At 41.3% G+C, this 24,739-nt stretch overlaps 1 protein-coding gene across 1 annotated transcript; it reads right to left on the bottom strand.

Annotated features, from left to right (window-relative positions):
* Positions 1-554: 554 nt before the first annotated feature.
* EXOG (exo/endonuclease G) lies at positions 555-23,323 on the bottom strand. Its single transcript, XM_050891663.1, has 6 exons — positions 23,173-23,323; positions 21,702-21,851; positions 18,156-18,295; positions 16,320-16,396; positions 13,177-13,291; positions 555-1,143 (listed from the first exon to the last, which is right to left on the bottom strand). The coding sequence occupies exons 1-6, from the start codon at positions 23,318-23,320 to the stop codon at positions 682-684; spliced, it is 1,092 nt and encodes a 363-aa protein (XP_050747620.1). The 5' UTR covers positions 23,321-23,323; the 3' UTR covers positions 555-681.
* Positions 23,324-24,739: the final 1,416 nt, after the last annotated feature.

Below are 24,739 nucleotides of genomic sequence, written 5' to 3'. Positions count from 1 at the left end.
CTATTGTTTTGTTTTTTTTTTTAAATTGCAGAATTATACATGAGTGGAAGAAGCCCGCTGCAAATGACAACCGCTGACAGCTACTGACATGCTAAAGTATCCAAAGCACACAAGGTCAGGAGAGGTAGGAGACAATCTGGTTTGGTTAACACAACTAAGTAAAGACTGTAAGGGATTCAGATTATGTCTTACAGGTCTCTAATAAGAGTGTTAAATGAAATGTATCTAAATGGATTTAATTTTTAAAAATCCCAGAAAGTACCATTGCTTCTACAGCATCATACTGAAAGACATTTGCAGGCGGAATTACATTTAAACATGTTCCAGTTATACTCCCAAGGTGTCTACTGTCTATTTTTATAATATTCCTAGAAGGGATTCCATACAAACCCCAAGTCTGACGTCTCACTTGGAAAATAGCACAAAGCCTTTTCTGGAGGTCCAGTAATCTATTCATGCCAGAAAGGGGTCATTTTCATTTCCCACATTTAAGTACTGCAGCAAACCATGTGTGTGCATCATGTTACAGGAGAACGAATGTTATTCCAAACCCATCAGCTTCCAAATGTTTTATTGTTTTCACAATTCAAAAAAGGATAATTCATAGAGCCCTTGTCTTTGTGTTTGCCTTCAGCTCCCCTTTCAAAGTACAAAACCCCAAACCTCTTCCTGAACAAGTACTCAGCCAGCTTTCCCCTCTCTAGCTGCTACTTGTTTTTCCTGCAGTAGTTCTTCTTCCTTCTTCTTGTGAAGCTTTAGAAGATATTCATCAGGCTCAATTCCTGCTTCCCTTAACTCTGACATGGCTTTCTCCAACCGGTGCAACGTACGGGCACCCTGCACTTTTCGAGCAGTGATGTATAATGTAAATTCCTTGAAGCCCATCAGTTTACAGGTATCCACCTCACAGATATTTTTAACATCTTTGGTTTTGTCCACCTGGGGGAAGAAAACTAAACCTGCCATTTTTTCCAGATCTTCAATATTTACTTGGAACTCAGTCAGCTGGTGACTGAAGCCTATGGGATCGTTTGGCACCACAAAAGCCCCCAATACCAAGGGCTCTGTAGACGTTCTGCTCCGTCTGGCAAGGATCACCTTGTACAGATGGGACGGCACAGCTACATCATCCTTTCCGATTACCTGTCAAAAGGAAAGTTACTTTACAGATACAGATCTTATCAGTCAAGGGGAAAGAAAAAAAAAAACAAAAAGATGTGAGACTAATCCTACTACCTCTAAAAAGGAGCCACAGCACGTAACTACACATCAAAATCATGTGCAATGTTATCAGACTAGAAGCTGAGGTGGAAAGCACCTGTACTGGGTCTGGCTGAGATGGAGTTAATTTTCCCCAGAGCAGCCCTCACAGTGCTGTGCTCTGGATTGGCAGCTAGAAAGGTGTTGGTAACACACCAGTGTTGTGGCTGCTGCTGAGCAGTGCTCGCACAGCACCAAGGCTGTCTCTCCAACATTCCCCCCTCACCAGCAGGCTGGGGGTGGGCAAGATCTTGGGGAGGGGACATAGCCAGGAGAGCTGACCCAAACTGACCAAAGGGCTGTTCCAGACCATATGATGTCTGCTCAGCAATAAAAGCTAAGAGAAAGGAGGGGGGGAGGGGCATTCATTATGACACCACTTGTCTTCCAGAGCAACCGCTACGTGTACTGAAGCCCTACTTCGGGAAGTGGCTGGACATCGCCTGCTGATGGGAAGTAGAGAATAAATCTTTTGTTTTCCTTTGCTTCCCTGCGCAGCCTTTGCTTTTGCTTTATTAAACTGCCTTTATCTCGACCCATGAGTTTTTTGCATCTTATTTTCTCCCCACCCTGTCCTGCTGAGGAGGGGAGTGACAGAGCGGCTTGGTGGGCACCTGGCATCCAGCCAAGGTCAACCCACCACAGCACCATTTCACTGCAGCTCCTTATATCAGAGTGAGCTAGGTATTTGATGCCTGAATCTCCTTCTCAAACAGGAAAAGCAGGGGAAAGAACACTTCACTGCAGAGTTATTCGGCCACTGTTGGTAGGAGACTTTCCCAGAAGGTTCTCTGCCCTTCTCCTGTAACACCACTGACTTTATATTATACTGTTAAGAACAATGATGCAGACAAAAGGTCAAAAGATTAGTTGGTAATTGCCTAAATATTTTTAAAGATCTGCAACAAGGAGCTCTGGTAGAAGAACGAACTCAAATCTCCCAAGCAGATGGAACTTCAGTTACGGCTGAAACTGAACTGGAACCAAATCTAAAAAACACGTTTGGAAACATGGAGTCAGCCAAGACCCCAGCTCCCTAATCCTGGTGCAGATCTGGAAGTGTAGCTGGCCTGAAGGGATGGTAGAGCTCCTTTCTCATACTGCATCACACTGTTAATGCTTGGAAAGCTGTTTTCAGTAACAGTGGCTCTATACTAAGTTCCTGACCTGACAGTTCCAAACCATGTGTTTTTTAATATGCATTTCAAATCAACTCTAACTTACCTTCTGTCAGTTATTTTTTGTACCTCTATTACCCATACACAAGTTGTATTTAAAAGCTACGTTACCTAAGTAAACGTTTTGTTGATGGGACCTGGATATAAAGAAGTACATTCAGTGACTCAGTACCTTGGAAGAGAAGTCTATCCAAAGAAAATGCACCTATTTCTTCCATAAATTCACTATGATTCAACTTAAGAGCTCGTACATGTTGGGTTTCCTGCTGTGTCACTCAGACCAGGATCCAGGAATTTAACTGAAGCATCAGGAGGGGAGGATCAGGACTCTGAATTCACGTGAAATCTGTTAAAAGCTCACACACACATGTACACAGTAGACACCCCACCCCTGCGTCAGTAATAAGTCCAAGGGAATACACCTATTGATGATATATGTAATCTCTCCAGTATTTAAAAAGTGATGCTCATGCATGCACTGTATTAGGCTTTTTTTTTTCCCTTTAATATTGCTGAACTGAATCTGCCATGCTAACAAAGTGTAACAGGCTCACACATGGAAAAATCTGAGTTTTTGCATAACCCTTCTGTATAACTACCCTTCTAAAATTTGTACTTTTATTCTAATGGCAACAGAAGAAAAAGATGCAGATGCCTTATAAAAACTACAAAGGCATCTTGTTTTATACACAAAAACCAGTAATTTGGTACTATTTCCAATAGTTGCAATACCTGCAAAAGCAAAGACTGCTTATTTTGATTTTTTGACAGCTTTTGTTAGATACAGTTAAAATAGAATTTCAGAGAAAGCAGGTATTTATTTCACTGCCACAACTGATCACATTAATTGAAAGTATTTTACAAACTAATCCAGTATACCAGTTCAGACATGCTTTGTCCATTCATATATTCAGTATAACTCAATCACAAAAGAAACACTCCCTATGTATACTTTATTCTGAGAGTATTCAGCACTTCTGCAAAGGAAAACATGTTTTTAAAACTAAACTTTGCCTGTGGCTACTGAACCAAGGTTCACATCAGTCTATCCCAATAGTTAACTCATTTCAGTTATGAATTCTTTCAGTGCTTGGAGAGTGTCTTCTACCTCTGCTGCCAGTTTTTTAAGTGACTGGTCTTTAAGTCTTACTGGTTAGACCAAAACCAGATAAAGTACCTTTAGGAGAAAGGGAAACCTCTAATAAAGAAAGTTTTTTCATGTTTTGTACAATAATGTAGTAGTAACATTACTACTGTCTCTGGCAAACGTGCTCTTACATTTCTTTACTCTGTTACAGAATATTTTCTTCCCCTTCCCTAAACTAGGCTATTTAACGGCTTTGCTGTAGTTTAAACTTTGTTGTGGGTTTTTTTTGTTTTTTTACAAAAATGATCTTGCTTATGCCACCAACCTTCTCCCAAATAAAGCTCTGCCTAGACATCTAGCAGTCACTGAAACTGGTAAGCAATAAATAAATGCCTTATGCCAAATCTACTTTCCCTTTCAACGACGACAGATGTCTGATAGGGAAATTCGAGCTTCTGAGTGTCAAAGCACTTTGCATTTAACATTCAGTGTGGGTGAAACCAGAGTTACAGCTCCTCAGGATCAACCGCATAAATAATCAAAACTGACTGATGCACAGGTAATTTTAAAATCTACTAAAAACTACGCATCAACACACTGTTATATCTGGTGGGTTAAAACTGAATTACAAAATGGATGGTGTTGGGAGTTTAACCTGTTTGAGACAGGCGGCACTCAAACTGGGCAGTACATGCAACGTATTTGGGGTGAGAGAGTGGGAGCCAAGAAGCATGAAAAGCTCTGAGGGGGGGAGGAGGGGGCTCACATTTCCATATTCACCCAAGCACAGGCAGGGACTGACACTGTTGAAGGCAGAAGGCTGGAGTTCCTTTTCTCCCCCTGGAGCAGGGAGCTTGCAGAGCCTGCACTGCAACCCCACCGCCCGCACACTCCTAGGGCAGGGCGGAAGAGAAAGAAGAGGCTGTGCGCAGCTGCACCGCACCCCGAAGCTGCCGTAGCCTCCTGAGAGACGGCAGTAGTGAGACTAAACCCTGTTCCCCAGATTCTCTCGGGGCCAACAATCTCCTGACCTGCAGCATTCCTGTGCAGTATGGCCTGCGCTGCCTTTTCCAGGCCTCTTCACATACTTTTTTTCCACACGTATATGTACTAGGTCCTCCTTAGCTCGGCTCCCTCCCCTTCTCAACACCTCCCACACACATACCAGCATCCTCTGCCTGGTGCATAAAAGACTAGAGGAAGAGTGAACACGCAGATGGAGCTGCTACGAGTACCTCCGATTAGGGGGTATATGGCATATGTAAAACAAACAGGTGAATGCGTGTTGAGTGAGCTAGCAGAGGGAACAGGGGATTGAGTCTGAGGACAGAGCAGGTGGATAGAAAGGCTGGGGAATGAATAGAGCTGCACATAGAAGAGTTAGGTACGAAATGGAACCGCCGAACGCCTGAAGTGGGTGTTAAGGGAAAACAGACCCTGTGCTTATGTAATATTATGCAAATATATATAGTCTATGCAAAATAATGCACATTTATGCATAGTATATGCACCTATGAAGGAGGGAAGGAAAGAAGGAAAGAGAGGACTAGTTCAAAATGAAGGAAGGGTTAGGCTTTTGAGAAATGTAGTTCTAAATACAACTCAACTCTATACAGGCAATGGCCATACATGTAATTTATGTACCACTTCAGTTCCACGTAAGCTCTCTTTTGAGGATTTAAATAAAATCTAAAGTGGTGCACAGGCTTTATACTAGTCCTCTGAATAGCAGTAAACTACTTCTGTAATTACTTCACTGAGTTCTAATACTGTTAAAGTGATTAAAACAAACTTCAGCCTGTCAAACGGACAGAGTCCACAAGTGTCCTTTCCTTACACAAAATAGGGCATAAAAGTTCTATCTCCAGCTCATTCTGCTGGAGAATACCATCAAAGGAGGGTGCTTGATTTCTCTGACAGAGTAAATATGCATGACAAAGAATATATATGGTTTTTTCTGCAGTTTAACACTTATGTGAACCATGCACAGGATGCATCACCAATAATTTATGGAGCCAGTGTGACTCAATGATTTCTGTTAAAAAAGGAAATGCAGTTCTGGAGCACGCCATAATATTTCCATGATTATGCTCTGCAATATACCACAATTTGCTTTTTTATGGGACTAGATACAGAAGCTGCAGATGAATGTTTCCACAGAGTTGCCCACTCCACACAGCTCAACAGCCAGGGAAAGAAGTAAAATGTGATTCTGTAGAAGTGAAGTTTGCAACAGAAGCAATAGGTAGGAAAATCAGACAACAATTCATTTCCTATTGCCACCTAGAGGATTTTCCTACCTAACTACAGCAGTCTGAATCACTATGCTCATCTGCACCATCCCATTTATCTCAATGCATGCCTAACAGAGGCAGATAGCATATGCTCCTATTGTAACAGAATAGAAAATGGCTCAAGATTATCCATGCACAGATGTTGACTTTGATTTGTGCTAGTCTATCCACAGGCAGCAGATGATCTTTCAGCAATCAATGCCTGAAACAGCTATCTGTCCCAGCTGGAGAAGAGCAGCAGTTTTTAATATTATCTGTGATTCAAAAAAAAATCTCATGCGCTAATACCAGCAGGAAAATACAGCAATGGCCTGTCGAAAATCACTGCTGTACCACATGCTTTCACACCATGTTGGTAACAGGCCACACGGTAAATTTTTGCATAATCCTTTGAAAATTTCCATTTTGCTATTCCTATAAAATTTTGCTTAATCTTTCAAATTTTCAACAGCCTGATAACAGGAAAAAAAAAAGCACTCAAGCTAAAAGCCTTCTTTTTATAGCATTAAATATATTCCTTTCCCATCATCATTTGGGAAACCAATGTGAAATTTCAGATACTGTTTCTCTTTGCTGTCTGTATCAGTTCACCATAAAAATGTTCATTGCCCTAACTTTTTGCAGTTGCTTATTCCTTTCACTTTTGCTTTGCTCTTGTTTTCTTTGGTGATCTGGTGCTGGCTGAAGCCCTATGACTGAACTGGTGTCATCTAATAATGCAACATTATCATAATGTCATTTTTAGCATAGTGTTTATTGTTTTTTATTACTGTTGACATTGTTATTGACATTCCACAGGTGTGTATAAATTTGTTATACTCCTTGAGGACGGGCCATTAAAACGTGTACAATTCCTGACATTTAGAGATGTTTACATATTGCTAAAACACGAAATGTGTTGGTAAGCAGTTATACAAACTTAAAGAGCTCACAGGGACAGATAAGATAAGGGCAGAAGTAACATGATTTCTTAAAACAGAGAGAACTCAGTGAGCTTTGATAAATTCAGTCTCATACTAAGTCACTGGATGGGGATTTGTCTTAAGCTTGGCTTTCCTCACGATTTTGGCCAAATCATTAAACTGTTCTTGGTCATAGTTTTTAAAATTGGAGGAAGGACAAATTTGATAATATCTGTGGAGTGCTTAAGTATTACAATAAATAATGAAGACATTTGCTAATGGCATCTAGGGTAAGTTTAAGCATATGGCATTAACTCATGTCACTTTCATGGTGGTAGTCAGATAAAAACAGGGCAAAGCAGTCCCTAAAAATGACAGTTTGGAGTTTATAAGAAAGAAAACTCCATTCTTACATAAACAGAAGAAAAGGAATATATAACGTGTAATGGCAGAACACTTGAGATTATATTAGGAGAAAACAGAGTGTTACTAGAAATTTTAAAACATACACAAATGTTATCATATTTTCGTTTTATACTGGACCTGTTACAGCTTCCCAGAGTGGTAAGAAAATTATCTTCTTCTGAAAGGGCAGGAATAATTTTTAAAAGGACTCATGAATCTAAAAGTAGTATTTTGCCACCTAGTGACTAGAAAATGAAAATCAACCGTCAAGAGAATTAGCAGAAGGGACGAGCCTTTCATCAGCGAGAGCCAGCTCCGGATTGGCAATTATCTGAGAATCTCTTAGAACCTGGTAAACAGAAACCACATTCAATCATGCCTTAACTGCCAGCACACACTGAAGAGTCCTTGCATCAGAGGGTACAATCATCAAATACATTAAAAAGATGCCTCCAGAAACTCCCTCTACACTCCAGTAACCATTTCTTCACTCTCCCTCTGTATAATAACCAGAGTTTAGAACTAAGCCATACTGCAAACCAGAACTGACTAAAAACAAGCATACACACAATTCTCTATGTAACAGTATTTCCATCGACATCTGGCAGTAACAAAATTAAGACTTCTGTCACATTTCTTGATGGACAGAATTCAAGGACATCATTCCTGTCACCCAAAATAAGACTGCAGCTTTCTCTGAATAGGCATTTGTTTTGTTTTAGCTGTAACTTGAGGCATGATACTGACCAGGCCCATCAGATGTTTTACTGTAGATAGTATCATTCCTGCCGATACGACCCCAGGTTTGACAATCCAGAGCTTTATTATAATTTGATACTAAATTCTGTATAGAAACAGACTTTCTGGCAGTATAAAAAATTCCCTTTGCTATCAGTATGATTTTATTTACTTGATCATTGTGACAGCATTAACTGCCTTCACTCCAGTTCCTTTCGGATTTGTGCTAGGCAGCGTTGATCCTCTTGATAGTGTTTTTTCCCCAATAGTTGAGAGAACTCTGTCAGATGGCATTGAGAAAAACTGAGGGGTGTGAAGGCAGACCTAGCAATACAGAAAATAGAAAATACTACACATAAAAATCATAGTAACAATCTGCAACAACACTGCACAGCCAAGCATTCCAAAATGCAAATGCATGTACTTCAGGAATATTTAATTTGTTATGGCTGGTCTGATTGCTATTGCCAGATCATTTGGTAATCCTAAAAAAGAAAGAAAGAAAAAAAAAAAGAAGAGATGGTAAAAAAAAAAGCTGTGCCTAAATAGATAGTTATGGCATTAAAAGACAGACACCCCAACCCCCTTTTTTTTTTTTTTTAATAAAGAGGGTGTGTATTCGCATTGTGATACTGTATTTACCTGCTGACAGACTACTACTTCCACAGAATCCATTTAGGTTACTTAACACTGAATCCACTACAGTCCCTATCACCACTCTTGCTATAATAAAAGAACCTTTGGGATGGGTACAGTGCTAAATAAAAGCAACCCCATAAATCTATCCTGCACCTTTGGTGTCTCTTCTCCTCCAATCTTAACCCAGTGTCTATTATTTTCATTTGTACATCATGTCTAAATTTAGGGCTGACAGAGCTCTAGTCGTTTACACCAGCTGATCTAAGATCTAGCCCTTTGCACATAAGTTTTATGGGACATGTATAATGGACCTAGGTCCATTAGTTGCCTGTGTAGCCTTGAGCCCATTAGGAGCAGCTAACAAACAGTAGCAGTCTCCAGGTTTATTTCCTCCTTTAACAAGGATTCCTTCCCCTATAGTATCTTGGCCAGGAGAAAACCTCTACCACTTCTGAAAGTTGACTGGGGAAAACCATAAAGTACCATCTTATATTTGAGAGGTGCAATTTGTTTCCCAGGGACTTATTTGCCACAGAACTAGACGACAAGTAAATATATCTTCTGGTAGTTATTGTGCATCTCTGGCCCAGCCTAGTAATTCAATTTTGAAAATTAAACAGCAGCCATGATTCCAGTATGAACCTCGTGTATCACTAAAAAGTACATAAAAATGTCGTCTTCAAACAACAAACAAAAGGTTATCTAAACTGTACTTTTGTTCGCCAACCATAGCTAATTCTTCTTAAATTAGTATTTACTATGATGGCATTGGGAATAAGAAAGGTGGAGCATTGAGCATGACGCAGTAGAATTATTGCAGAACTTGTATTTCAAAATCCAAATCTGCTGACAGAGGAAAATCACTAAAGTGACAGTCACTGGAGAACAGTAATGTATAAAACAAGACAATGTCACTTTGATTTGATTTGGACAAAGATGAAAAACCTGCATCTGCCTCTCCAATGACACAGAACAGATTTTTCCTGTTGGCATTCTATTTTACATATATTCTCAAAATATGTTTTTCAGATACCAAGCACGGTCATCAATCTACTCTTTGCAATAAAAGCCTCCGCTGGAGACAGATGAAATGACAGAACATATCTGAGGATACAGCAAGTTCAGCCAATAGATAGAACAAGGCTGGCATCTAAGGAGTTCAAGGTTAATTCCCTTTCTGGAATTAAACAGCAAATGGTACCAGAGTCCAAGCAGGAACTGGGAACAACGCCATGACCGATGCTCTGTTTTTCTTCTACCGTGATCTAAAAATAACCTTTTTGGATGTCTGATGAGAAAAACACCAGCCTGTAAAGCCATGGATACATATTTCACCACTCCTTGAGCCAAAAACAAGGAAACTAAGATTGAAGAGAGGATCTGAAACAAATCAATGCAGACACATTCACTGTAGTACTTCTGTGTTTTCTTTTTTCCACAGTTCTAGTCTCAGAGGAGAACAAAAACATTAGAAAGGAGCTCAGCCTTAACAGTCACATTGTCAGATTATAGGTTGTGAGTTTCAACACTATTGTGTACACCACAGCACTTCTCCTTAAACAGCACATACAAAGAAAAAGGACACCTTCTCACTTCAGCTTCATAAGCCCAAACAATGAGGACTAAAAGCCGTTCATTTCTAAGTCACTTGTTTGAACCTAGCAGAGTTCACTCCTAAAGACAGCTAAGAGGTACCTTCCCTTCTCATTCAGCTGCCAACTCTTAGTGTTCTTGGTTTACGGGCAGAATCCCAGACTACCAAAATCAATGGCAATGACTGTAATTATATCCAAGGTATCTATTTGAAAAGAATTTCTCTCCAGTACTTAGACAGGTTGTTGTGTTCCCTCTTCTAAGTGTATGTGTTGATGTAAGAAGAAAAAAACCCAAACCAAACCCCAACACACCACTCTACTCCACCCTGAAGTCTCTCTCCCCAAAGGACAACTTCAATGGCAAGCACAAGAACCTATGCCATAAAGAGATTTCAAAATCACAAAACAATTCTCAAGGAGTATAGCCAAAGAGGACCCAAATCAAATCATTTAATATTTAAAACAAAACAAAAAACCCTCCCCCAAATCAACATTTTACTTTTCCCACCTGTAGACAGCATTATCTGTACTCAAATACAGCTTAAATACAAATCAATTTACATAACAAATCTCACCGTAGGAAGCTGAGTAAAGGATTTATGAATGTGGCCCAATGGTGAGACGACAACATGAATACCATCATTCCACCATTTTCAATCTCACACTGAACTTCACTTCATAGTTTATATTAAGACCAAAACTGATAAAACATTCATAAAAGACCAGAGTTGTCATCAGACCCAAAGATGATGAAGACATCTTGGCAACAGACAAGAACAGAATGATGTGATAATCAAAGCAGCATGGACATTTTGTGCCACTATTATTCCATCACCATATCCTGGTATCAAGTTATTTTGAATAAAGGCAGTAAGATGTAGTGCCTGCTCTTATTTTTACCTGTGGAATACTAAAATTTACATTTCAAAACCAAAATGGAGAGCCACAATCATTTTTCAGAAAAGGTAATCTTTCTCTTCTAAGTAAACACTTTCTCTAGAGAAAAACTAGAAAAAGATGACCAAGATTAAAGTGAAGCAGTTGATAGATGATTCAACTGCTTCCTGGAAAATCATTTCCAGTTATAAAATGTTCAAGTCAGCTCAGAATTTTTAGTTCTTTGCTATGTAAGACGAATCTATATGTTTGGGGAGAAAAAATAAATGCAATATCCTTACAGCTACAAGGAGGCAAATGCCAGCAAGCTATGTGCAAGCCTGGAGAACTCTTATGGTACCATTCTGCATGACAGTAAGCCAAACGCTCAGCTCGCGATTCTTGAAAGGGAACATCTCCCTTCCGCTCCCAGCTACGTGCTTTTGGACATATGCTGTCATCAGTAAGCGCTGGACTCCTCTGTGTGCTGCTCTATCTTTCTACGGCAGTAGAAAACAAGCCCAGTAAGCAAATAAAGAGTCCAGCATGGATGGTTTTCAATTGCATTGGGTAATTAAGCATCTTGTGGAAGGATCTGACAGTCATCAGCGGTGGCACACAAGGGAAAGGACTGGAAAGTATAATGGGCAATAGCGAAGTCACCACTCTGGGTGGCAAGGAACCATTGCCAGTCTAAAGCTGGCTTTGCCACTAACTTATCATGTGGCATTGGCCATATCCTTTAACCACGGCTTATTTATCCACTGGAAAAGGAGCACAGTTGTCACCTTCCTCACAAAGATGTGGTGAGAGCTGAAGTTTGGAACTGCCACTGAACACAAAAAAGATAAATTATTATTACTGCATTTTCATATGCGTAACATATGACTGTCTGGGGAAAAAAGAAAAAAACAACAAACCCAAAACCAAAGCTGTGATTTCATCACAGTCAAGGTTACAGACATGTGCGGGTGGGGACATAAGAGACAGTTTTTAAAGAAGTAAAAAGCTAAAAGCGAGCAGGAAAATTACATTCTATGGTGACTGGGTTCCAAGTTCAATCAAATGGAAATCAGCTGTGTATTTATAATGGAGAAATAGTGCCTAAATCTTGCCACTAAATAAGCCAGTGTTGAAAGCTGAACATCTCTCTCTTTTGTGTCTCTCATATCCCTCTGAAACAGGGGCTTGTTATAGCAAGCTCATTCATTGCTCCTCTGAGAACTAGCTGGACAGCTGAATCACTCATGAGCTGAGGCTGCAGTTGATCCTAGTACTTATTTTCAAGGAAAAGTGTTTTTTCAAGAGGTGCAAAATACAGCATTTATTATTTGCATTATGCTAGCTTTCATCTAGCAACTGAAAACAGCAATAATATCTCATTACAGTAGGGGCAGAAGGTAATACTCCCTCCCTTGAATACCTTACTACTCTCAGATCCTAAAGATGTCTAAACACATGCTTACAAAGAGTAAGCCAGGATAAGCAATAATGAATTCACCTCTCAACTTGATAGCCTTTCCTATGTCTGTCTATCAGTGACGGGTTTTAGAGACAGTGCATGACCAATCCTAAATCTTCAGAGTATTTTAAGCAGGTAATAAAAATGGGGGACCAAAAGAAGAACGGGAGGTATCAGTACCATGGACCAGTGATTACACTGCATTCACCTAAAACCTACTGAACTTGAATGAAGTCTTTCAATTGACTTTGGTATGCTCAGAATCTCGGTTGCAAGGCCTCACCTAAGTGGTGCACATGGAATATCAGCAAACAACTGCTTGTGAAATTAATGGAGCACAGGCATTCCAATACCCTATATAGTTTTGAGAAACCCACAGTACCTTTGTATTGCACTGTTTCTAAAATATATCAATAAATGATTGAATAGATGCCTACACATCAGCAAAACCCACTAACTCTCTGCTTAGATACCGTCATGTATTATAGAAGTCAGACAACAGTTTTACTGCAGACTGCGAACAGACATTTAATAGATCTCTCTTTGTAAATAAAACAAATTATTTTAAAACTATACTTCTTCACGTGCAGGCAAGATATATTATCTCTGCTGAACTTGTCCCAACTATATTGGACATTTTGCATGTACTAGGATGTTTAACTTTGTTTTATTAAGCTACAATATCAATTTTAAATAAATAAATAAAGTATTACCACTGCACTGTTAACATATATACATACCTGATAAGTAACACTCTTCTTTCCATCATCATTTGTTTGAGGCAAGGTCAGAGGTCCAGAAACTACCCAAACATCCTCAAATCTCTCGGTCAATTCCCGACAATACATTTCCATTCTGGAACATATTTGTCAGGTAGGGTCAAGTCAGCTGGGAAAACTTAACATAATAATCTTTGAAACATACTGTGAAGGGCAAGATGAACTACTGAAAGTTTGGGAGCATTTTTCCAAACTCATGTGACTGACTAACAAGCCAAAGAAGGTAAAACACAGGCCCAAGTCATATTTCCCACTTGTCCCGGGTTCACTTATTTACAGATAGGCACGTGTTTGAAAATGGTTTCTGTAGCCTTACCAGCTGTCCTGAAAATCTGAGTTGTCTACTTACAACCACACTTGACGCTAGAAAGATACTGCTGATGGTCACCTGGGATTAGTAAAATACTTGTTTTAAACAACAGGTTGTGGCATTCTTACTTCGAAAGGTTTTACCACATTATTGGATTTGTAAGTTCCTCCCCAAGGAATCAACGTCCTGCAACAGACAGCTCTTTCCATAGCTCAAAGTACTTAGCAAAGTTTCTACGTGCCATTCCCACTAAGTCTACTTATTGGTTTTTTATATAAAAACATTTAAAAATAAAGTAGTAACTCCAGAAATACTAACATTATTTTTGCTTTTTAAACTAATTGATTCAGTTTACAGCATAGAGTATTTCTCCAAATAAGAAGGTTTCTGGATCATGCGTATTTTACATAAAACAAAAGATTATAGCCCGTCTTTGATCTAACACCCCAAGTTTATAGAAATCACATACAGTGAGCACCCATTGGTCCTTTACTAAAGACAGAGTTGCACTTCACTCAAATGGACAAACAGACCAGAACATGAGACAGATGAGTCCAGCTAATCTGGCTGCCTCTGCAAGGGGGAGGTTTCATCCCCTTCTCTGTCTCATCCCTGTTCCTCATACCTCTCCCTTGGGCCACCTTTGACACTCTTCATCTGCCAATAACCCTGAACAAAACCAGTCCTTTTTTTGTGCTGGGTTAATGAGTTAAATCAGCTCACACAAATCAGAATTAGCAGGAACAAGCCCCACGAATCAGAATTAGCAGGAATGAGCCCTTTCTTCTTTAGTAATAGTGAGCTGCCATGTGATACGCCAAAGCATTGACCACAAGCTAATTTTTTTCCTGCTGTCGTCAGCTTTGCTTCCAAGCAGCTCAGCTCCTCAGGCTGTCTCATGGCATGGCAATACAAACACCACCTGGCACAAGGAAAGAATGGGAATAAATGCAGCTAGGGAGCAAACTGCTTTTGGTGGCACCAGGGACAGAGATCAGATTACAGTGACCATGAAATCACACTCAAAACAAGACAGAAAATGACAGTTAAACATCAGGAAAGAAAGAAGCATGCATGTTGGTGGGAAGAGAATGAGGAATAAATACTAAGGTGCAGTTAGACCACACCACTGAACCAATCTAATAGCTTACTATCTAATAACTTGCTGAAAGATGCAGTCCTGCTCTCCCCTTTCCTACTGCTCCCCTTGTCTGCCCCAGCTGAACAGTCCTACTCCATCTTCCGTGTTGGCTCTGGCACTCATCTCACCAGTTGATCCAATTTTATAATCTGGCAAAAACATAACCAAGCAAAACAAAATGCGAATCAGTTTAACTGGGTTAGCAAATGGAATTGACTCGCTGCAGTCAGGCTAGTACCAGAGCTGGAACTGGGAAAGCAGCAAAAGCACATGGCTAGAGGGCGAACATCACTTTAAAAAACAACAGGTTGTTAAACTGACTAAGCTGTATTGTCTACCTGCAGCTCAGAAGACAATTCAAGAAGCAAGCAATTAAAGAAAAAGAAAGGAAGAGAGTACTGAAGCCAGGAAAGGATACAACACACATGAAACATGGTATCCTTAAAACTATTTATCATTAAACAAGTGACTGACAAAACAAGTGGCACAAATAACTTGTTCATGTATTTAAACTGTGGGGATAGGGTGCTGGGGTTGGGAGAAAGTGATAATAGCTGCTTAAATTGCGGGGCTGATAGCGCTAGGGGAAATTTTCAAACACTCCCCGTGATTTCCTGATTAGGCAGAGATCCTGCTCAAGGGAAATAAAGAGGGTTTCCAACCTTGAATGGGTACAAATGCCTAGCATTGGTATAAGGAAATTTTATGCTCAAATATTTGAGGTATTAAAACAATAAAAAAAATCTCTTAAAATGTTAAAGCATTTTATTTGTCTATAAAACAGTATAACCTTACTGAATGCCTCATATGATTTTATATGCATTCTTGTAAAACTGGAAAGCAGTGTGTAGTTGAATGATGATGCATTTTTGATAGACTTTTAGTACAATACCATACATTATTTTGCTAACCTTCCCTTGAGTGAACCTTGTCAAATTCATCATTTTCCCCTCCTGTTTCTGAGTCTTAACATTCTGTAAGTCCTATGCAAGAAGCACTGGATGAATGCTACTTTTATTAATGTTTTTCTCTGCTCAAAGGAAGGAAAGAATAAAAATCCTATGCGAAGAAAGTTTAAATTTATCAAGCACTCACTTCACCTCAAAGCCGATCCAGCTGGCGCTCACAAGTGACAGGGAACCTGCCTGACTGCTGCTTGGAAGCCAGCACTCGAAGAAACACCTAAGACCTGAAGTAGTCACGACTCCGTGGGGAGCGTTCAGTTCTCCAATTCAAAGTGAACCAATGTCCACACACAGAGGTGTGAATACTCTCACACTGGAAGCGCTTTTTTGAGGAAGGGATGTTAAATCAAGATCTAAACCCTTTCCTTGCTTCTACTGCATTTTCCTTAAGGACATAGATGTTAAACCTGGTACCTTTACCCACATCAGCCAGAAGTAATTTTATCTGTTCTAAATGAATGTCCTCTACAGTTTGACTGAATAAAGAACTAAAGAAGTTGTTATACTGTTCTTGCACTGTGAGGACTGAGCTGCCTTTCATTTCAGAGAAAGTTCCTATGATCTCTACAGATAGCCTATAAAGTGCTCTAGAATACTTGGATGTGAAGAAGCTTTATAAATATAGCATTTTTGATTTATGCCACTGCCTGATATTTTTCACTTAGTTTACTTAGAGGTAATTTCTCACCTGTTCCAAAATCCAGCATTATTTTCATAATTCTGAGGCACGATGTTAGACAGATAAAACGTTTCAGCCATAGCTCTCTGCATAGAGAAAGAACATAATATAATTTCATTCAAACACTTACGAGCTGAAAACACATTTTAGAAGTTTCTTGATCAGAATCCATTTCTAGTTTAGTCTTAATATTATCAACATAAAAGGTCAGATAAAACCTAAGTCAGAACATCCACAAAATTATTTTGGATTAAGAGGTGCATAACTGAGGTGCAAACCTCGCAAAATGTAGCTACTTTTTTTTTTTTTTTCCTGACAGAAATATAGCACAAGAATGTCCAATTCTAGAGGCACAGGAATTACTATGTCACCCAGTGTCAGTTTTGTAATGTCTTTGGAAGCAACTAGCTGCTACTCTTTTTGAATGGGAAGGATCCTTTCACCCATGCTTTCCATTTATTTGACTGCCTAATGGCTAGCTTTTTCTTTCCCTTACAAGAAAAGGTTTTATTAAAAATATTCATTAATATTTTACAAATACATAACATGCAGGTGATTAAATGATTTATGAGACCATAATGGTCAAACATATACTTATCTGCTTAATTTTATCTTTAAAAAGTGTCATAAACCTCTCTGAACTGAAGCCCACATATCTCCAGATGCGAAGGACCTGGCACTAAAAAAGTACACATATATAGGAGAAAAAATTTCCAAGATCTTAACCCAGAATATTCATAGGTCCTGTACTTGTCAATAGTTTTCACACACTACTTCTTCAAAGTGAAGGGGCTGACAGAACTCTTTAGCATAATGAGCAAATACTACCTGCACTAATTAAACTGTGAAATTAAATTTTAATAATCCTATATTTGAATGATTGTATCATCTCACTGCATTTCAAGCCAGGTCCAGGATCTCTCTGCACAGGTAGCTCACCAGCAAGAACTCCCCAGATATCAAATAAACAACCACAAAGACACTTCCAGTAGAAATAAAACAACTGGTTCTTTCATCCACCACATGCCACTGCACTGTCACTCTGCCCCACTGCATACTATTCTGCCTGGCAGAAATACAAATTCAAACTGCTTCTTAATTGACAAATTGCTGCATTAGGCACATTTCACAAGAGGATCCAATAAATCCAAGGTTGCTTTGTTAGTCAGCCAAGGTATTAGGGCATGCTTTTCTTACAGCTCAAATAAATGGCAGGTGAAGATATTTTATAGACTGAAAGAACTATGGCAAAAGAAGGTTCTAATTTACCTCATACACATTGCCAGAAAGGAAAAAGCCTTTTAAATCATCCAGGCAATCCCCCTGCCAATACAGAACAGTACTTAACAGCATCTTTGCTTTGCCCAATCTAGCCTTAAACATCTCAGCACCTGTTGGCCAGAATGAAGTCATCGTTCCCCGTCCCCTTTAACCGAGCTTTGGGAGACACTTTCAAGGTTTGTTTGGTGAAGGTTATCACCTTCATTTTACAGGTAGACAATGTAACATACAAGAGGTTGAGAAGACTTGCTTAACACTATACTGTACAAGATATACTCACATCATCTCTGCCAAACAAGCTAATCTAGGTGTGATTTAATGAAGAGAGGTATGTCACCAGAGGAGGCACCTGATTTAGACGCCTGAAGCAGACTGTGAGAGCATCCTACAGTGCTCAGTCAGGAACAGACCTTGTAACTCCAAGTCCAAGTCTGTGCATCAATAATGAGATCATGTTCCATCTCAAAACAAACTGCAAAAGGAACATTACATATTACTTTTAAGGGTCTTTTGACCCTTTCTGACTGTTAAACACAAATTAAAGAGAAAGAAAAAAAATCCTACTGTTGAAAATTTGTTATCTCCTGCTGGTGCCATGTGTCCTCGTGACCATCCGCTCCCAAGGTAGTCTTCATTGACAGCACTAAACATTAGAGGGATGTTGGGATCTGGTCTGAATTTACAGTGCCTTCGGTCTGCATTGCCTGAGGAATAACACACTAAATTGTTAGGTTATCATTAAACCATCATAACAACAAGAGAAAAAAAACTGGTTCTGTCACATCTTGCCAAATGACCCATGCTTAAGGATTCAACACATTAACCTAAATTGAGTATTTTTCTCCTCAACCATACAAGAGAAGAATTCAACTTAAATATCTGTGCTCCAGTCCTAAATTCATTCCCACTACACATCAGAAATTCTAACATACTTATTGTTCTATAGAGAAAAAACAAAAGCAAAATACATTAGCCTTATCATAAATGAAGATTAATATTAAAGGCAAGATTGCTAAAGATATAAACCAGTACAGATTCACTTTTTAGGACAATGAAGATATACAGATCTTCACCAACTGCAGTTCCATTTTTATGTTTGATCCACTCTTTTTCCAAGTCTAGCCTGGAAGCAGAATGGATGTATCATGATAAAGTTACACTTGGTAAAATAATAAACCCATTCAAGAGAAAGTCTTAAGTGTTTTGCTCTTCATGGGCAGAGAAATAAATGTAGAGCTTTCCTGTTCCTTTCCAAGATTCCCCTTCTGTCTTTCCAGACATTTGGGAATTATGCACAAAAATGACCAGGCCTAAGTCTTCTGGAAGACAAAAACTTTTGGGGGGAGGGTTGTGGAGGGAGCTAACTTAACTGTTGCAGAGATGGCAGCCCACTCTAAGCTGCTGTCTTTGCTGGGCAGACTGTGACTTCTTCCCAGATTTACTGGCCATACACCTGTATTTGCATCCTTGCACTGTGTAGAGTCCCAGTCAACTCCTTGGAAAACATGTTACTCTGAGTGGGCTGCAAGAGACCACTTCATCCCAAACACGGACCACTTCCTTGGAAAAGTGATGGCCAGAAGAGACTTGCGTGAATTATTCTGGCACCGACAACCTCCAATAAGATACCACCTTTCTTAGGGGATGGCCTGGGACCCAAGAACATCCATAGTTAAGGAAGGTGCTCCAGAAAAGCAGCAGAGGCACACTCAAGGGCTGACTCAGCTGTGCCTGTGCAATGGGTCAACGGAGCTGGAAAATAGCTGGCTTACAGCACCATCACTATTGCCCACAATTTTTTTTCGCAAATGACAATGTAATTCAAAGTATCTACAGCATACTGATTTTTTCCTTTGTAAAATTCAGGCTGTCATCTTAGGCATAATTTCACAGATGCAATATACTTGACCATTATATGGTCTCTTCATTTAAGCATGAATCAGGGCCTGTACACACCAGAGAGAATTTTCCTCAAACTTGGCACTTTATAAAGCACTTTCTGTTGCAATATAACGTCAGGGGCAATTTTCAATAGCGATCGCTGCTAGTTGTTAAAATTATTCTTTCTTCTATAGCTGACTGTGCATACACACACAAACTGCATGCACTCTGGCTTTTTTGTCACGTCAATATTATCACTGAGCGCATATGCACCCTACGCTTCCTTGTGCTCCGTACTGAGAACAAAGTGTGGTACACGCTCTCCACTTGGCAGCTCTCTGAAGAACCCAAGAATATGCAAGGACCACAAGGAAGAAGGGAAGGGGTGGAAAATGAGCATGCATATGGATAATGCATCTCTTAGAAACCAGTGCCTGTAAGCAATTTCCTCTTCTTTGCTGACCATCTGTGCATATGTCCATGGAGATGATGTCAAAACAGAGAGGTGGTCACAGCATCTTTATGCAGTGCAGGTAGAAGGAAGGAGCTTCACTTCTCTTTTCTTTTTTGGTAAAGCATGTGACATGATACTTCAACACAGGATTGATGCTTAGGAAGCAACACTGACAAGTTTATCAGTGTGCAAAACAACAGAATTCGTATTTTTAAAAAAATAATATTTAATCTCAGTATTTAAGACAAAGTGTAATTTATCAATTAAACTTGAGAAATGGAAAAATATATCCTCATTTATTCTCTGTTCACTGCTTTGATAAAAATGGCGAATTCTTCTGTAACCAGTTTTGTACATCTCATTTACATGTAAAGCTGATTTCTTCGCACCATGTTTTTTAAACATTTAAGTCCTTACTTATCAATAAAACACTTTTTTTTACATCATGTCCTTTCAAAACTCCAGGACACGGAAGGTTTTTGTGACCTTCCTTGAACACCACAGTTCTGCCTCAAATCTCAATTAGAGTAGCTATCAGACATAAATCAGAGCTGAATGCCTCAAGATGCCTAATTTCAACTTGCAGGTTAGTTGTATCTGATCATCTGGAAAACATTTTAACAATTCGGCCGTTAAGACCCACTTGAAAGTAAGCCTGGAATTACTGCTTTCTTCTCAGAAAGAAGTGGAATCAATGATGCTACTTAGGGGTTGGTTATAAATATTTTCAGGATCACACTTTTAATTTTGAAAGGTAATTTGAAGACAGTGATTAAGATATATTTAGAGGGCTACTGCGTTCATAAAACATTTTACAATTATACAGCTACCTCCATTCCTAATAATTTGCCTTATAAAAACTGAACTAATGCTATAAACTTAATTTACAATGACTGTATACCACTCATATTTCATTCACCACTGACAGCAAAAAATCACTCAGCCTCTGGCTTGCATAAAGAACAGGAGAGAGAGTATCAGATAATGCACATCAGAAAATACAACAGAACTGCATCAAAGTAAATAATGGCTGCAGTGAGTAGGTAATGCCCTATCTAGCTTTGAACAATTACAACTGTTGATGCCCTTTGCTCCATTTTTATCTCATAAACGGACATTCATCTTTTCTTCCCATTCTGAGCAAACCTCTTTAAGATCTGTAGATGAAACAGTCTGGCCACTAAAGACGTTGACTCCACAAGTATTCACACATATGGGGCAGTACCTAAACTGACATAAATTGGATCACAGAACTAACTACACTAGCTAAGCCATTCATGTTTAAAAGAGGTAAGTTAAGCTTCCCTCCTGCAACATGACTTAGAGTGTTTACACTGACACAGCTATATTGATCTGGTGCTTACAGACTGTTTCATAAATTCATAACAGAAATTTCTCATGGAAGGTAGCTCTAGTTCTTCTTCATTCCTCCCTTTCATAACGCAGCCCTTGGGCCAAATGTACCTCGCAGACTTCAGGACGCTGTACATTCAATACCAGACCAGTCCCAACAAGAGAAAGAATACTGAAGAGGCCTGCCAACCTGCAGTGACAGATCTTTTTTAAATCACTGGCAACATCAGCCTTAATACTGTCATGAAGCTGACATCCACCCAGAGGCCTGCTGCCTCCAGTGGGACTGTGAATGGGTGGAAAAATCCATATCTAGAGACCACTATAGGATTTTTCTCCCTGCCTGCTCCTCGGTCCACCTTCTGTGAACAGCAAAGGCTATTCTGGGCGTCATACATGTAAGTAAATAAATACCTACATACCCAGTGTCTTCTGTTTGGAAATATGTTCAATCACCCATCTAGGCACCCGTTTTGCCTGGTCATAAGACAGTGCATGATTTGTGTAACATCTGGTCTCTGTTCCAGCTTCAGGGAATCCGTATTTTTCCAGCAGAGACTCTTCTACTGGTTCTAAGGAGAAAAACAAACAGAAAGCCATCCAAAGGTGAAATGTGATCAGAAACAAGACAGTAAGAAAAGCATCTCAGTGAATGTAAACATACTGTACAGGGAACTACTTGAGGCTACTGCCACAATTAAGACCTAAAAAAAATATTAAGAGAGCTATCCAGTGAAACTCCCTTCTACCAAAAAAGTTGTGTTTTTAACCGTGTCCTCACATGAGGATCTCAGCTCTAGGACTAACTCATCCCCTTTAATGCCTACACACATCCACCTAGCAATTGCTCTGCGCTGCCCTTCAGAAGAAAAGCTATCAGATATTTAGGGACAAATCAGGCAACAAGTTACAGACACAGGAGATCAACACACACATTTCACCCTTCAGAGCTGGAAATCGCACTCCTCCTCACAAACTGAGATGTACAAGTTGAGCACAAGCGCAAGTTCTGCCCTCACTGGGAACGCTTACACTCTGCTGAATGAATGAGAGATTCACTTTGAGATTTTTTTTTTTTTGCAAGTAACATTTTTCACTTGTGGAGGAATATTTACATTCGCCTTACTGACTTCCTCGTCCTCCAGCCATCTGTTCGACAGCAGCTCACGTTTTTAGAACTTTCCAGTGCTCCAGTACTTTTAAAGCCTTCAGGCTGCAGAGAATAAACCATTCATTGCCACCAGGCCCTGGTGCCCCCCAACAGCCCCCTCCCCACCCCTCGTACCCCCGCCAGCCCCCAAAGCGAGCGGGCCAGGGCCTTCCCAAGCGAACAGCCACCACCCATGCTGGCCTTGTCTCCCCAGGGCAGCATAGGGGAAGCAATAGCTGAAATTTAGTTATGGCCTGACCTGAACTGTGTGTTTAAAAGTAAACATATACATATATATGCATGTATATATTATGGAGACGTTACCAGATCACACAGGTCAACGGCTCTCTGCTCCCCACTGCAACACGGGACATTTGCAGCCATCGTGGCAGCCGCACGAAAGCACTTCCCTCACGTGTCACCAACATTTTGGCGTGAGCAGGTGCAGCAAGGGGAAGCTGTGTTTTTAACGCGAGTTACAGCCCAGCATCCCCAAATAACCTCCTCCCCGCACCAGCCCGGCGCAGGTACTCGGGGAACTCCCCGCCCTCCCGGCCCGCTCTGGGCACCCCAGGATGGAGGCAGCAGGGAGAAGGCTCCTCTGAGGGGAGGGAGCGGGTTTAGAGGCTGGGGGGGGGGGGGCGGTTCTGTGGGGATCGGGGCCGCGCTGAGGCGCCGCCGCTCCCGCCCCGCGGAGCCACGGGGCCGCCGCGCCCGGCCTCCCCTCTGCCCGCGGCTCTTACCCTCTGGCAGGGCTCGCCCGGGGACCGGCTCCTGCTGGCTCTGGCTGCGGAGAAGCCGCCACGCAGCCCAGCACGACGCGGCGGCGCCCGCCGCGGCCCCGCAGACGAAGCCGCCCAGAAAGCGGCGGTGGCGGGAGAAGGCCGCCATGGCCGCGGGCGCGGGGGAGAAGAACGGCGGCGCCGCGCTGCCCCGCAGCGCCCCCTGCCGGCCCGCCCGCGGCAGGGCAGGCGCTTGGCCGCCATGGCGGCATCCCCTCAGCGGGGCGGCGTCGCCGCGGGGAAACGACACGGGAGGAACGAGCGAAGCGGGATTTGCCCGAGAGCTGTGAAAAAGGGAGAGCGAAGGCGCGGGGCTCCCCCTCCCGGGGACTACAGGGACCGCCCGGAGAGGGGTGGCTAAACTAGTCCCCAGCCAGCAAGGCCGGGGGCGATGGCCCTGGGCTCCAGCCCCAAAGGATGGTGCGGGGGTGAATCACCGTTTGGTGATTTGACACCAGGCTTTTTGTCAGGGAAACCACCAGCCCGATTATTACTATTTTTCCCTCACAGGTGCCTGTTAATGTTAATATTGGCCTCATGTGGGTCCATTGTAAGCATTTCGAACCCAGCACCAAGCGAGAGGCATTTCTGCTGACAAAAAGGACCAGTTTAACAATGGAAAACACCAAAACACGAGGGCTGCATTGCAACGCCATCACTTTACTGCAGGCAGCTTGCCCGGAGAGGTCCAGCCATGCTTCAGTTTGTGGCTGAGGGCATCTTCTTGCCTCATGTTGTGGGGATTAGAGAGCTCACTGTGTTGCTACAAGTACAGGGAGCTCAGGCTTTTTTTTTTTTTTTTTTTTAACCTTTTTCCAGGTCCAGTCCCCCTGCCTCACTGAATCTTATTTGGTGATCAGCTGAAGTGGGGAAAAAAAACCCGCAAACCCATGGTGTATGGAAGCTGCATCTCAGTCCCAGGTCTGATGCTCGCCCTGACGGCAGGTACCTCACGCTGAAGCTATTTCCCTGCCTGGGAACCCCGCAGCACTTGTGCATGCTATGTGTTTGCTACCAGACTCCCTTGACCGAGGAAATATCCAGCCGTCCTCATCAAGGACCTGGCTGTGCAGTTGCTGTGGGCACACCACGAACAGGGGCATGCTTGTTCATACTGTTCATGACTCTTAATAGCAGCTGTACATTCAGTGTAACTTTCACTTCCAGCAACTGTTAAGGTATTAGCAGGCAAGTTTTTGTAAGTCAGGTTGGAATCATTTAGGCGATCACTGTCCCTTGCTCTCCGCTCAGCTCCTCTGCTAGAGCTGGTGGAAGGGAAGGGCAGACACTTCACTGCACAGTCCTGGGATTTAGCTTAAACCCCCCATCGCTGGCAGTTGCAGCTACGTTGCTAGACTTTACTGATACACCTTAACATGCACTTAATGCTCTGTGCGAACAGTTCTTCGCTGGGAATGATAAGCAGTGTTACCACAGTGCTACAAGAGGCAACACACTTAAAAGGACGCAGCGATTCGAGCTAATTCCCTCTTCCCTTTGGAGGAGTTAGCAAATGATGGGTAGCGGA

Source organism: Gymnogyps californianus, chromosome 2 (genome assembly GCF_018139145.2).
Source record: "Gymnogyps californianus isolate 813 chromosome 2, ASM1813914v2, whole genome shotgun sequence".
In the NCBI taxonomy this organism is placed as follows: Eukaryota; Metazoa; Chordata; class Aves; order Accipitriformes; family Cathartidae; genus Gymnogyps; species Gymnogyps californianus.
Note: the sequence above shows the minus strand (reverse complement) of the source record. Positions and strands in the feature narration are given on the sequence as shown.